General features: G+C 48.0%; 1 protein-coding gene across 1 annotated transcript; it reads right to left on the bottom strand.

The window, feature by feature from the left end:
* Positions 1 to 11,028: 11,028 nt before the first annotated feature.
* Positions 11,029 to 14,819, bottom strand: LOC123124647 (collagen alpha-1(I) chain-like). The gene is made up of 6 exons (XM_044545231.1): positions 13,076 to 14,819; positions 12,805 to 12,969; positions 12,374 to 12,722; positions 11,894 to 12,295; positions 11,454 to 11,793; positions 11,029 to 11,349 (listed from the first exon to the last, which is right to left on the bottom strand). The coding sequence occupies exons 1-4, from the start codon at positions 13,548 to 13,550 to the stop codon at positions 12,274 to 12,276; spliced, it is 1,011 nt and encodes a 336-aa protein (XP_044401166.1). The 5' UTR covers positions 13,551 to 14,819; the 3' UTR covers positions 11,029 to 11,349; positions 11,454 to 11,793; positions 11,894 to 12,273.
* Positions 14,820 to 16,092: the final 1,273 nt, after the last annotated feature.

The following is a 16,092-nucleotide window of genomic DNA, read 5'->3' as shown; positions in this document are numbered from 1 at the left end:
TAATAGCCCTACATGCTGTTTGTGGCTAGGTCTCATTATGATCATGAGAGAGTCGCCAGCTTGGCCGGCTCTTTGTGTCTATCCCTAGAGATTGTTTCTTGTTGCCTGTCCCTCTTTGGGGTGCCCTGCCCCTCCTTATATAAGTTAGAGGGGCGGGTTACATGCGGAGTCCTAGTAGGACTAGGAATAGTCTATCTTTTCTTACAAGTTGAATACAAGTCCGGGTCTTGCTTCCTCGTAAAGGAAATATTCGTCATCCCTTTCTCCTTAAGCCGGCCCATCATAAACGTGAGCCGGCCTTCTGGGCCTTGGGCCTTGTCATCCATCTGAAACACCCACCGGGTCACCAATGAGTCTTCAGGCTCGTGAATCGTCACACCAGTGAACCGCCAGACACATGAATCGCCAATCTTCTGGGGGTTGCCAATGAAACGCCAAGTCCGGCCGGGCCATATATCCGGCCGGGTCATACCGCGGGGTATATCCCCGACATTAGCCCCCAGTTTAATTTGGATTTATCCATGTTAAACTAATCTGCAATATAAACACAAGAACAAATTTGACAGGTTGTGCTCCGGGTTAAATATTTTCCTAAACCGGCACCTGATCATCTTTAAGTCCTTGTCATTTTCCTCCTGGATGCATACTCAAGATCTTATAGCAAATCTCTTTTAATAGATATGTCCAAACCTTGCCAATGCAAATAATCCAGGCACTTCTTCTAAAAAATCCGGGTCAATAGGCCAGCTTCATAACCAATTTGCTGACATTGGCTTTTGTAGAGAAATATTATAAGAAATAATCCATTTGAGTCAGCCTTCAATTCTCTGACTTGACAAAAATATTGGTCTTGAAATATTCAACTGATATTCAGCCAGCTTAAAGATGTAGATCTTGCCGATTTATGATTTGCAAAATCACCGGGTTACAAAAACTGATGGTTCCGGGTCACAACTGTTTATAGACGCCGGGTCACAATTGTTGCCAACGCCGGGTCATAGTTATTATTGATGACGCCGGGTCAATCTGGTTTGCTCAAAACTGAGAATTTTGAAAATATTTCTTCTTATATCCGTGTTACCTGCAGCCCCCAAGTCTTGAGCAGAGCAAAATGATGACTTAAGACTTGCTTCAATATAAATATTACCACTTTGAAGAAATCCATATTGTTCATCTCAATCACTAGTCAGAACTGAGTATTCCTCATATGTAGCCCCCAAGTGTCGAGTTGTCATGCTTGCAGCAACCTGGGACTTGTAATTGCCTTATGCTCATAAAAACTTCAACCAATGTAGCCCCCAAGGGCCGGGTCATTATGCAATAATGAGTAGGGACTTCGTAAATATAATCATGTATACCTGAGTAGCGACGTGTAGCCTCCAAGGGCCGGCTCAGTAAGATAATACTGAACTGGGACTTTTCATTGAAAATAATATCATATGATGTAACCCCCATCCTGGGGCTTGAACCCACGTCCACAAGGTTAAGAGCTTTGTGCTTTACCAACTGAGCAGTGGATCCTTCAATATAATGAAATAAGGCTTGTGTACCTTGAATTTTAACAGGAGCAATTGGTAGCCCCCAAGGGCCGGCTCAGTACGATGTGATGAGTCAGGTCTTCAATAAGTTGAGCAAAAAATGACTTTGCATTAGCCCCCAAGTGCCATGGTACATGCTGGCAGTGACATGGGACTTGCATATCCGGAGTTTAAATACCCGGCGGCTCTTGGCCGATGGCGATTTAATACGCCTCCATTGTAAGCCGGAATTTTTATAACCCAGCGGCTTATAGCCTTTGAGAAAATCAAGAATTGATAACCCTTTTGAGACACCAATTTCAATCTTTGATGATGGGCTTGAACTTAATCATTTATGTAAGTCATAGCTCTGTAAATCCTGCACAGAGTTTAAACAACATATGCCCTGGCGACTTAACGTTAAAAGCCAGGGCGGGTAACCACCCAAATGTAGTCTTATCCTGCACACAAGTAGATGACAAGATCCCTTGGCGGTTTACCGCAGGGCGGGTCATAATATCTCACATATAACCACTGTGATATTGAATTTGTACTGCCGGTTTACATGACCTGTGCAGTAAGGGTGATAACCCAATCCTTAGAAGCCAATGCTTCCACATAGATGATGATTGTCATAAGCTGGCGATTTATCATCGAAAATCAAGCCGGGTTAAATAGCAACCACTCATATACACTTTAGATATGAAAAAGAGCTTCAAATAAAATCCAAAAAATTGTTAGCAAAAAGAGACTTCAAAAATTTTGAGGCTTCTAATTTGAATACGATCAGAAAACCGTCCCAAAGGGGTTAAGCTAAGATTCGAATATGATCATATAGCCCCCAGTGGCTTTGGCGTTGCCGATCAAGAGGGTACCGACAGCTATGTTCTCTTTGGTTCGAATACGACCTATGTTTGAACAGGAAGCCCCCAAATGACCTTGAGAATTGTTTAACAACGCTGATTCTAATACGATCCACGTCGGTTCCCCAAAGGGGTTGAGCTACGATTCGAATACGATCAAGAAGCCCCCTAGTGAGCTCGGCAGTGTGCCAATCAAAAGGGTACCGACAGTTATGTTCTCTTTGGTTCGAATACGACCTATGTTTGAACAGGAAGCCCCCTAGTGATCATGAGAATATTTAACGACTCTGATTCGAATACGATCAGGGTCACACCTAAAGGGTTAAGCTAAATTCGAATACGATCAGCTCCCAATGGTCATTAAAGCAGGGTACTTATGTTTGGGTTGTGCTTTGTAACAGACTCTTTTTGGTCCCTTTAATTTTTCCTGAGAACTCGAACTTTTGCGAGAGATAAATTCTTTTTGAACCGGAAAAACAGGATATTGAGAGTTTCAAAGCTTTGTGATAAACAAATTTACCTTAAACCGGATTTTGAACCGATTGAGCTTCAAAACTTTGTGGCAGATAAATTTCCCTTGAACCGGATTTTAAACCGGATATTTAAGAGCTTCAGTGCTTTGTGGGAGATGTCAAGTCTCTTAAGCCGGATCTAAACCGGAATCCTTCTTTTTAAGCCAGAAATTTTCTGACGGCCTCTAAACCTTTTACCAATATGGCGGTAGCCTCCGGGACCGGGTTATTTTTCCCTCCAATGACCCGGAGTTCTTGAATGCATTGAAACCGACCAATGCTGCCGAGTCATATCATTGTAGCCCCCGAGTCTCAAGACGACTCGAGGAGTTGGCTTTGAGATTCTCCATATTGACCATAGCATAAGGTGTATATCATTGGTGTTGATAGCGCGATGTGAATCCACAGAAGGTTGAAGTGACTGCGGCGGGTTATAAATGATCCCGTATGAGCCGTGTCAGCAACTCGGCCAATGGTTCCTTCCAACTGGATGTTTTGAAGTTAACCAAACTGTAGTGGCGGCGACTTGTGCGCCTGCCCATTGAACCATCCAGTGCAGACGGCGGCTGATAATACATGATAATTCGCCTTCAATTTGTTGGAAGAAAACCGGGCTTCCCAAGCAGTGACTCGCTCATATTCAATAAACAGCTCATGCATACAGGTGCGGCCCAGTGTGTTTATATAGACCAACCCGCGAGAGACAGATGGTAAAGACGACCGTTGCATCAAAGGCGGCACAGACAGATGAGCCGGCCGTGGTGTTGTAAGCCGGTCCGGACGGGCGAATCGATCGCCGGCGCGGTAAGCCGCGCGGATGGGCGAGTCAACCATGTTGTGTTGATGTAGTGAACAATTGTCCTGTATCAAAAACCTCGCAAGCCAGAGTAATTGCTCTTTTTAAAGAAAACAATATATAATATATAGAAATTTACTGGATTGATTTCACCTGATATGTCAGGCCAGAAATTATCCACCGCGGAGTTGATGATCATCATGGTGAAGCTGAAAGCAATCACGGCCGAGTCGGCCGCGGGAGCAGACAGATGAGCCGGCCGCGGTGTTGTAAGCCGGTGCGGTCGGGCGAGTCAATCGCAGGAGCGGTAAGCGACGCGGACGCTAAGTCGGGCGCGGCGGCGGACGGGTAAGTTGTCCGTCACATTGTAAGCTGGTCGCAGACGTGTGAGCCGGCCGCGAGGGTGGACGGGCAGGTCGTCCATGGCATTGTAAGGCGGCGCGGATGGGCGAGTCGGCTGGCGCGTTGATGTAGACCAGACCGCAGGGGTGGCGGCTTGCGCCCACCTGTTGAACAGTAAGCGGTCGCAGATGCCGTTACATGATGATGCTACCGCACACTTTATGGATACGGCATTACACCATCTTTATGATGAATCATTGTCCTGCACATAAAAGTGTACATACCAAAGTGATTGTTTTTTGACAAAAAACAATATGCGCTAATAAAATAATCTTAGATGGATATCACCTAATTTGTTCGGATGACCGATGATCCATTCAACGCAAGAGAAAACAGCTCAGGTAGACCGGCAAGCCAAAATAGCCCGGCGGTTTATCACAGCAGTGGCGGCTCAATGCGGCCCCGGTGAATCAATACAGCAGAGGCGGCTTAATGTTGCGCATTTTTTAACTTCATCCGATTTTTTTAAATCTCCAGACACGTATTTTTGCACCATAGTTTCGTGTAGCCTTCTCATGTCCATCTTGAGCCGGACAGATAAATAGTAGTAACAAAGTATTGCCAGTAATGGCAGCGCACACTGACGGAGCTGACTGCTGACGCGACCGCAGTCCAGAGTGGCCACCGTTTAATATTCCCAAGCATGTCAAAACAGAAGGCGGTCCGGTTTAAGGAAAACCACTGTGGTGAAACCGGGTCACAGCCGTATCCGCATCTGGGTCGTGGCATTTTTTTTGAGGTAGCAGTAGCCGCGTACACAGGAAACCACAACAGCAACTCTCGAGTAATAGATTGGCACATCAAACCCAGTTGGAAACTGGACTCCTTAAAAGCCAGGTACAGTACTTGAAAATCGGAAACTCACGTGAGCAACCACTTGGAAAGCTTTTTGTGAGATCAATTGCAAGGTAATGATTGGCCTAGGAATCTGTGCCCTTGAGGGGTTTGCTTCTCTGCGTAACAAACAGAAACGTAAAAGCATGTGTCAATCAACTTGCAGCAGGCTTCAATCTTCACGCCAGAGGGTAGCAATCAGACCAGGTCACTAAATCGGACCAGTTGACGTATACTTGCGGTAAAAAACTCCGGTTGATCTCGGCGACTTGCGGCCGCGTACAGACGCAGCCCTAATTCCCGATCTCAATCTTGTATTCATCCTTCCAAAATTAATGAGTGGAATTAATTAATCCGGCCGACGGCAGACTTCCTGCGCGATTGTTTCATACCGGCTCTTCTTCATCTGATCACATCGCGAGCTTTCGATCCCTAGGAGAGATCCCTTCAAGAACTCATCACCACCGTGCGCAGGCCCCACGGTGGGCGCCAACTGTCGTGAAATTGTCACGGCAGATGTCCTAGTGTAAGGACTTAGTCGTGAGGCCAACGCATCTATGCGGTAGCTTGAGAGGGGTTGGGCGGAATCGAGAGACGCAACACAAGACAAGGATTTAGACAGCTTCGAGCCCCAGGAAACATCATCCGGTAATAGCCCTACATGCTGTTTGTGGCTAGGTCTCATTATGATCATGAGAGAGTCGCCGGCTTGGCCGGCTCTTTGTGTCTATCCCTAGAGATTGTTTCTTGTTGCCTGTCCCTCTTTGGGGTGCCCTGCCCCTCCTTATATAAGTTAGAGGGGCGGGTTACATGCGGAGTCCTAGTAGGACTAGGACTAGTCTATCTTTTCTTACAAGTTGAATACAAGTCCGGGTCTTTCTTCCTCGTAAAGGAAATATTCGTCATCCCTTTCTCCTTAAGCCGGCCCATCATAAACGTGAGCCGGCCTTCTGGGCCTTGGGCCTTGTCATCCATCTGAAACACCCGCCGGGTCACCAATGAGTCTTCAGGCTCGTGAATCGTCACACCAGTGAACCGCCAGACACATGAATCGCCAATCTTCTGGGGGTTGCCAATGAAACGCCAAGTTCGGCCGGGTCATACCGCGGGGTATATCCCCGACACACGCCCAAAAGTCGATCACCATCAGCATCACGCTCCTATGGCGTCGTCGCCGATCCCACCACCGTCTTCTGTACCAACCGACTTGCGTCGATCCCGTTAGACTGTCCAGTCCGACCCAGCCAAACTATTCCGGCTGCACGACACGCTTGAGGCTACCAAATCACCTTCCGTGAATCTCCATCCATAACATTATAATTCCATCTTGGTTGACATGACTTCCCGCAACACCCTCAAGCATCCATGTCGTGCCAACAAATTTTTCACCCTGTCTTCCATAACCCAAGGTTTTCAGTTCCGTTGAACTTCTCCACCTCAAACCTGGTAACCGTTGGTGCCATGGTCCTTTGTACGGCTGACCCTATGAAGAATTGTCTGAGCTTTGCACGCGATTCCTCAAGTACACGAACAGAACCTCCGCATACTACTAGCAATTTCAACTAGCTGGTCTTCACGCGATCTGCTCCCTTGGCTCAACCCCAATGTTGTTGTTTGACTTGCCCAAGCCCTTTGCTAGTTCCCGATGGATGTATCAATGGATATTTCCTTCGCTCGGCTGATTTTCCTGCCTGTCCGTGTGCTATGGAGACTCGGTCTCCTTTTTCTCAAAACAAAATCTCGTCAACGCTAGACGCATCCAGCAACCAGCCTGGGCCTCCCACCCGCACATACGCGCCCCGCGCCCCTGCAGCTTTTGTGTGTCACGGTGTTGCACACTAGCCGGCCGTACGGGCCGCATCCACGTGCTCCTCCTGACTTGCGACTGCTGCCACCCGTGCAGTACAATCTCGCCAAGATCGCCAAGTCGACTCTGGCCACCAGGTGACGCTTCCGATCAACTAGCGAGCCGTTTCCGATTGCTTCTTCAATCTCGCCAGAATCACGCCATAGTTGGCTGCATCTCAACTCGATACTTCCTTCAGATCAACAACCGTGATCTTCTCGAACCTTGCTCATGATACCAATTGTTAGAATAAATCCGAGACATAACATTGATCATCCAAGGACCAAGCAATCACACGAGCATGACACCGAGATTTGTTAACGAGGTTCACCGATTTGGCTACATCACCGGGGTCAGACTATGGGCGCTCCTCCCCGTGACACCGCTACAATACCGCACCAGGTCGCCCTGGATGCCGGCACAAGCCGCCGGCTTCCCCTGCGTTCATGTGCTATTATTTTGGCATAGGTTACATCGTGTGTCTACCCTCGCTATATAAGAGAGGCCTAGGATACAAGTGTCCTACTTGGATACGACTCAATATCCTATCTAAACACAATACAACTACAAGTCCAATTGTAACCTACTTCGTACACTATATTCGATACAACTCTAACAGAAAAGCATCAAGGGCAGTACTGAAGGAAATATGCCCTAGAGGCAATAATAAAGTTATTATTTATTTCCTTATATCATGATAAATGTTTATTATTCGTGCTAGAATTGTATTAACCGGAAACGTAATACTTGTGTGAATACATAGACAAACAGAGTGTCACTAGTATGCCTCTACTTGACTAGCTCGTTAATCAAAGATGGTTATGTTTCCTAGCCATTGACATGGGTTGTCATTTGATTAACGGGGTCACATCATTGGGAGAATGATGTGATTGACTTAACCCATTCCGTTAGCTTAGCACTCGATCGTTTAGTATGTTGCTATTGCTTTCTTCATGACTTATACATGTTCCTATGACTATGAGATTATGCAACTCCCGTTTACCGGAGGAACACTTTGTGTGCTACCAAACGTCACAACATAACTGGGTGATTATAAAGGTGCTCTACAGGTGTCTCCAAAGGTACTTGTTGGGTTGGCGTATTTCGAGATTAGGATTTGTCACTCCGATTGTCGGAGAGGTATCTCTGGGCCCACTCGGTAATGCACATCACTTAAGCCTTGCAAGCATTGCAACTAATGAGTTAGTTGCGGGATGATGTATTACGGAACGAGTAAAGAGACTTGCCGGTAACGAGATTGAACTAGGTATTGAGATACCGACGATCGAATCTCGGGCAAGTAACATACCGATGACAAAGGGAACAACGTATGTTGTTATGCGGTTTGACCGATAAAGATCTTCGTAGAATATGTGAGAGCCAATATGAGCATCCAGGTTCTGCTATTGGTTATTGACCGGAGACGTGTCTCGGTCATGTCTACATTGTTCTCGAACCCGTAGGGTCCGCACGCTTAAAGTTCGATAACTGTTATATTATGAGTTTATGTGTTTTGATGTACCGAAGGTAGTTCGGAGTCCCGTATGAGATCAGGGACATGACGAGGAGTCTCGAAATGGTCGAGACATGAAGATTGATATATTGGAAGCCTATATTTGGATATCGGAAGTGTTCCGGGTGAAATCGGGATTTTACCGGAGTACCGAGGGGTTACCGGAACTCCCTGGGGGCTTAATGGGCCATAGTGGGCCTTAGTGGAGAAGAGGAGAGGCGGCTAGGGCAGGGTCGCGCGCCCCTCCCCCTCTAGTCCGAATAGGACAAGGAGAGGGGGGCGGCGCCCCCCCCCTTTCCTTCCTCTCTCCCTCCTCTTTCCCCCTTCTCCTAATCCAACAAGGAAGGGAGGGAGTCCTACTCCCGGTGGGAGTAGGACTCCTCCTGGCGCGCCTCCTCCTGGCCGGCCGCACCTCCCCCCTTGCTCCTTTATATACGGGGGCAGGGGGGCACCCCAAAGACACAACAATTGATCGTTTGATCTTTTAGCCGTGTGCGGTGCCCCCCACTACCATAGTCCACCTCGATAATACTGTAGCGGTGCTTAGGCGAAGCCCTGCGTCGGTAGAACATCATCATCGTCACCACGCTGTCGTGCTGACGAAACTCTCCCTCAACACTCGGCTGGATCGGAGTTCGAGGGACGTCATCGGGCTGAACGTGTGCTGAACTCGGAGGTGCCGTGCGTTCGGTACTTGATCGGTCGGATCATGAAGACGTATGACTACATTCAACCGCGTTGTGCTAACGCTTCCGCTTTCGGTCTACGAGGGTACGTGGACAACACTCTCCCCTCTCGTTGCTATGCATCACCATGATCTTGCGTGTGCGTAGGAAATATTTGAAATTACTACGTTCCCCAACAAGTACATAATTTGTAGAAGATGAACTGAAAAAAAACTAAACCAGAATTTTAGAATTTTCCATGTTTTAGAATTTGCCATGGGGCTTGAATTAAACTTGCCATGGTCCATATAAAACTTTACCATGGCAAATTATACATCATTTATCAAGAATTATACAAAACATTTCTCATGGCAAATTTACATATCTCTGACTCTCATACATGGCAAAAATATACAAACATATGTAGGAGACTAGGAGGACAAAAGCAAGCATGGCAACTTTTGCTAAAACAAAATGCCATGGTGTATGAAAAAGTCATAGCAAAAAAGTTATAGCAATTCTGCCATGGCAACTACTCCAGAATGTTGCCATGGCAACTATTCATAGCAACTATGTCAAATGGCGACTGTTCATAGCAATTCTTCCATGGCAACTACTACAGAAAGCAATTCTACCATGGCACCTACTACAACATTTTGCTATGGCAACTATTTGCGGAATGTTGCCATGGACACCACTCAATTCTAGTTAAGTTTCTACCTAGGCAAGTGAATTATGGAGTATGAGAGATTTACATGTCAATTCTAGAAAAGGTTGAAAGGATCACATCTGTAATACTCCCTCCATTCCCTTATACAATGCCACTATGAAAAATACATTTTGCATCTATACAAGGCCACTAACAGTAACCGAGGCAAAATTTAATGATGTTTTATCGTACTAGCAACTTGTTTAATACTTGCATGCATGTAGCCATAATGACACTCTGCCACTTCCTTCTTATTCCTTCCTTGCATGCATGCGGACGTATTAATGATCTCAGTTAACAACAAGAAAAGTTGACTTGCAAAGTGGTCATTAAATTTTACTTAGGTACTCCCTCCATTTTTGTTTAAAGGGCGCAGCTCCAAATTCAGTCGTTTTCACAATCACAGCATGCAAAGGCGCAATACATTAATTAGAGTCTTAATTTCTCTCTTTCCTCTTCCCTTCCGGAGTCTGCATGCAAGTGGGAACAAGTTGTGGCTTGTAGAGGTGTGAACGCAGATCACTTTATTTGCATGCCGTCGTCTGTACTCCCTCCGTGTTGCATGCTCTCCTTTTCCCACCGCCTCCTCTTCCTCTTGTGTATAGAAGTGCAGACATTGCTTCCTCTTCCTTGAGCCAGCGAGCAGGAAGGCAACATGGAGAAGCTCGGCGAGGTTGAAGAGGTGCAGGGCGAGGTGGAGGTTGTCAAAGAACTCGAGGATGACGAACTGGAGGTAACACATGGCCAGGTGATAGAACTCGAGGATGAATTCGAGAGGGTTTATACAACCATCCAAGATCTTTTTCAGATAGTTGATCGTGCAACCAATGTCGGAGCTGGTGAATCAAGGATTTCGGCTAGGACAAGGTACATCCGCAGCACTAACCTCGTGCTGCGACGCAGGGCTACGTCTTCATGTGATGGATGCATCATCCCTGCAATGTGCCGCAACTGTGGTGTGCGTGGTGAGGCATCGATTTTTTGTTGTCTTGCTTGCTCTCTGCCGGTGCCAATGGACGTGGTACCTTGTGAGCTGTGCGGAAATCCACTTCTGTGTGATGATTACTGGTGCAAGGACTGCGCAACGACTGTGGGAATTGGTGAAGATGGTGTGTGCTCTCGTTGCGGTCGCAACACCTCAACCGTTGCCGAAGATGACAATGCATTTGTGCCGGACACCGAGATGAACTAGGCTTCATGTTGAACAAGAAATAGCCATGTTTAAGTGGATCTTGGTTGTGAATTATGGATTGAAATAAAAAAAATTGTGAACCTTGATCTTGGTTGTGAATTATGGAATGAAATAAAAAATTCTATTGCAGTGGATTTTTTTTTTGCGTTTGTATGAAGTATGTCAGTGCTAAGTTTTTTATCAAAGTTATCACTGTCAAAGTGCAAAAGACAGTCCCAATATTGCATTGTAAACAAACTTTCAAAGACAGTATTCTCTGTCAATGCTAATGTTACAACTCATGTTGAGTTCAAGTACTGAATTGCCTGCTCGACATATTCTCTGTCAATCGTCAAACGAACCTGGAGAAGACCTTGTCTCTCTAGTGCTTTTTTCTTCAAGTGAGGAACAGCATAGTGGATAGACCCCTTGTGCTTGATGATCTCTCTCATGCACGCTTGATGACTCAACCAGATCCTATTGAGCCTTTGATGGGGGTACTCAGCTAGGGATTGATTAACCTATGACACATGACATGAAAAACTCAAAACAGTTCATACACAAATAGGTATATATCACATAGAACATAAAAAGAATACCAACCAAGATCTAATCAGTGCAATACCTTTTGGACAATCTCGAGTAGGGTCTTGGGCATCTTTCTATGAAACATTGCTTGAATTGAGGCAAACCAACCAAGATCTAATATGTTTGTGTCAGGAGAATTAGGTGGTTGGTATATCATCCTAATATCCCAACCACCCCTAGCAGCTTCCTGCAAAAAAAGTGGATCATCTGGTTTTATATGAGTCTTAGCATTGTCCTGCTGTACGTAGATGGTATTCCATCTATCGCTCTCAGGCCACTTCTCCTTTATAGCCGGCAGTACGTATTTCACTAAGTACTCCCGACTTTTCTCCCTGTCCACTGTATCTGCAGGCTTCAACTCCCATGCCCCCCTCAACCTATGGATATAGAAACAAATATACTCAAACATAGCACAAAGTAGTGAATAATGTGCACAAATTTTTTTAGCACAAAGTAGTAACAAGAACAAGTACCAACCTATTCTGACTTCTCTTTTTAGCTTGCACCCACTCTGTGTAAGCCCAAACCCCTATCTTGCCATCAAACACACAATTGCCTTGAGCATCATACCTTGGTCTAGCCATTGCGGACAAGAACATAATTTTCGGAATGTGGCTTTTATTTTTACATTCCCGGTGTGGTGCCTCCTCTCTATGACTCAAATACATGTTCTGGGTCTTCCGCGTGCGATAAAACCATTTCTCATCTATATGAACCACATCCATATCAGCCCTAAATGTGGGATTAATACCACCTAGGGATGTTATGCTACATGGTTCAAGATGCATAAGAGCATACTCCAGACGAGCCCTTTGGTTTGCATCAGTCAAGGCGGGCTTCAATTCACTTGTTATTCGTCAAATTTCCTTCATCTTCAACCTATCATTCAGAAATCCATAAAATAAAGGAATGTTGACATGTAGAAATTTGACAACAATTCAGTAGTAGAACTCTCACCTCCTCCAAACAGTGGTAGTTGACAAGTTTAGATGTCCAGCAACTTGTTCTAATGTTGTTCTCTCTCCAGGTGGGATGGCCTCCAATGCATCTATGTTTAAATTTATCTTTTTCCTTCCTGATTTGAGCTTCCGATTGTTTTTTACCCCTGTAATGCCTCCACCATTTTTAGCCTGCTGCCATACCCTTTGCACTATTCTCCTTGGACATTCACAAGCTAGTGCAACAGCTTTAGAAACTCCATGCTTCAACCTATTACCCCCACCATTACGGGCAAGGATCTCAGAATATATGTGTCGCTTATCATCTGTACGGTAGTGCGTTCTTGTCTCCTTGTTCGACATAACATCTAAATGCATTGGACGGAATAATTAGATGCGAAAAATATTGAATATTACTGAAACACACAAATATGATCAAAAGGTGCTTACTCAAATCGATAGGTTCTTTTTGGATTTGAACATGCTCTTGACTAGGAGGGTATTCGTCGGCATGGGCAAAATTTGGGTTGTATCCAACCCCTCGGTAGCCAATTGTTGGAGTGTCTCCGTTGGTCATCTCCTGCCCATTCTGTCCAGCAAGGCCGAACCCAGTTCCTTTGATCATGCACACGTGACAGCAGACAAGAGTTTAGGGTACATGATCATCTAAAACTACAAAAAACTATGAGTACATGATCTAAAACTAGGGTTTAGGGTTTACCTTCTATGGTGGCAGCACGGGAGGATCCATCTCTGATCCGTATGCCACCGGCGCCGGAACTGAAAGTGAAGCCCATGGACTCACTGCCGCCACTGCCGAACGAGATCCCGCCGCCACCATTGACGAGGCTAAACCCCACGAACGAAGATCTTACCATCTCTCCGCTACCTGCCACGGCTCCGCCAATGGAGACACTCCAGTTCGAGGAACCGGCCTCGTTAGGTGCCGGAGGACGAGATGGGCGTGCGAGGCCGACGCGCTGTCGAGGCAATGTCGTTGGAGGAGGATGCGGCTCCGAGCGAGCGGTGCCAATGGAGAAAGCTGGCATCAACGCGCGTCCAGTGAGACCAAGAGGAGGAGGAGGAGGAACTGCTCCTGGTGGCGGCGATCTAGGTTGGAAAGCCACCCGCGAAAGCCCACGGAGGCCAAGAGGAGGAGGCCGGCGATCTGATCCCCCTGGCTGTGGCGGCGCCATTGGAGTGAGATGGAGGAGAGATGCAGACCGATGTCTGTTCGTGTGCCTCCATCTGCACACATATATAAAGAGAGCACCGGCGGGAAGATCGGCTGGAACTATTGATCGGTGAAAATTTCGTTTACAATTTGGCAGCGGGGAAGATCGGCGCGAGTTTTCGATCGGAGATGAAATTTTCACTCGCGTTTTTTATGGAAACTGAGCGGGGAGAAAGGAACGAGTGCGGGAGAAGGAGAAAGAGAGGAAATCGCGGCTGGAATTGGCTCCACCAGTGCATGCGAGGAGATGGCTCGCTGATTGGCCGTGGGGGTTACTAAGCGTTTTTAACGCGATTAGTTAGGCGCAGAACCGTAACTCCCGATGCTAATTTCACGTCCCACGTCCAGATTTTCGTCCAATTGCTAGGCACCTTGGTCCCAGAGACTTTGGAGCTGCGCCCTTTAAACAAAAATGGAGGGAGTATCTGTAATTTGAGTTTGTGGCCTTGTATAAGGGAATGGAGGGAGTATGTTCCTAGATGGTTGGTAGGATGGCAAATGTGCCTGCATCCATACAAGAAAACACAACATTCGCATGTATGTTGATGTTTTTTGTTGTTGCATCTTTCAAAAACAGAGGGAATGGAAAAATAGCCTAAACAGTCATACAATTCAGGCTGCATCCGTGGAATTTACATGGGGTGAATCCGATGGAACAAAATGAAGAAAATAGAGGATGAAAGGGTGCTGAACCTGGATGGCATATGAGGCAAAGTCGATGCTGCACACCAGACTTGGCAAACGCTGGCGTCACGAGTTGGATGCAAGCACGGATGGCTCGACCACCGACGCCAGCGGACAGCATCTCCCTCAACTCCCTCCATGGGTGTGCGACGCCGCGGGGCCAGCGATCCATCCTCGTCTCTCGTTGCTCACCAGGTGGACTGCCGGCGGCGCCTGCCATGAGCTCGAGGCATCCCGGCGTCGAGGTGGAGGGCGGGCGCACACGGGAAGCCTGGGTGGCCTACGCAGACGGAATTCCATCGATTCGACGACCAAAACGGCCGCGCTGGCGGCCCGCGCTGGATGCGGGAAATGATGGGGCAGCGGCGATGACTGTAGGAACCCCGCGGTCGCCATGGTCGCATCTGCAGTTAAGGAATAATGTCATCTTTGGGAATGGAAGGGATTCCGTCTCTGGATCAGCTAACTTCGTTGTTAACTTCTGGACATCTTTCTCCTCGTGCTACGGGGTGAAAGAGGTGGTGTCCATAAAAGGTAAAGGGGTGATTGAGGAGCTTGGGAAGGAGCCAAAGGCTGCTAATTATATGGTGGTATGGCGACCGCCGCCAGATGACTGGATTAAAATTAATGTTGATGCTAGTTACGTGGACAGTCTGAAAACCGCCGGTGTGGGAATCATGCCTAGGAATTCTGAAGGGAATGTCATCTTATCGTCGTGGGATTACATTGGTCATTGTACTAGTGTTGATGAAGGAGAGCTGAAGGCGTGCCTTATTGGTCTCTATATTGGTATGACCATTCATTCACCTATTTTGTGATGTCTTTTCTTTCAAATAAAATTCTTGACGAGTCATCGCTCATGGATCTTCAAAAGGAAGCGCTTAGCGTTTGAAAATTGATGCAGAGGGCCAATGCGGTGGCCCACGAGATTGTTAAGTGTTTTTTTAATAGTTTTTGCTAAACGTCGCGCATGCTGTAATGAATGATTAGAAAACATTTTAATTATTTAATAACATTGGAGTGCTTTATAAAAAAACAATGAGGGGGAGTGCTCCTCATCCCCCTCCCCTCCCTCTCCTCCCGCGACGCTCCCGCGAGCGCCGGGGGGAAACCCTAGCTCCGGCCCGCGGCCCTCCTACTCGCGCTTCCCTCCCCTCGCCGCCGCCCCAACGTGCTAGTAGGCTAAGCCCTGCCAGCGCGGGCGGCGGCGGGGTGTTCCTCCTTCCCCCGCCCGGGACGACGGTCGCGGGATCCAAGATCGGGTGGCGGCGCAGCACTTTCCTCGGGGCACGGCGGCGCGGCGGCAGCAGCAGGCGGCGGAGACGCGGGCTGCGGGTGGCGGCGTGAAGGGGCTGAGGCGTGGTGGGGCGCGGTGGGCTCCGGCGGCGTTGACCCTGTCGGCGGGCGGCCAGATCTGGGCCCAGGCGGCATGGGCCGGGAGCGGCCTGGGCTACGGGCGTCCGCCTCTGCCGTGGCCATGGCTGGTAGGGTCGGAGGCGCAGCGGCGGTGGCAGGTGGGCGGGCTGCTTGGTTTCCAGGCGTCCCGCCGGCAGGACGGCGACGGCGGCGCGGTTGGACTCCCCGGTGAGCTTCCTCGGGGGTGGGCGGCGGTCCTGGTGGGCACTCCTTGCCGGTGGCTGGGGCTGTGTTGGTGGCCTTGCGCGGCTCTGCGCTGGGCGCCGAGGCGGGGCGGCACGGGGGTGTGTCCGGGGGGAGGGATTTGGCTGGAGGGATGGGCCGCGCCGACGTGCTCGGGCCCCCGTCACCGGCACGGGGGTGTGCCGGTCTGGATGCGCCCGCTCCCCCACCTCCCCCTTTCC

This window comes from Triticum aestivum, chromosome 5D (genome assembly GCF_018294505.1).
Source record: "Triticum aestivum cultivar Chinese Spring chromosome 5D, IWGSC CS RefSeq v2.1, whole genome shotgun sequence".
Taxonomy (NCBI): domain Eukaryota; kingdom Viridiplantae; phylum Streptophyta; class Magnoliopsida; order Poales; family Poaceae; genus Triticum; species Triticum aestivum.
Note: the sequence above shows the minus strand (reverse complement) of the source record. Positions and strands in the feature narration are given on the sequence as shown.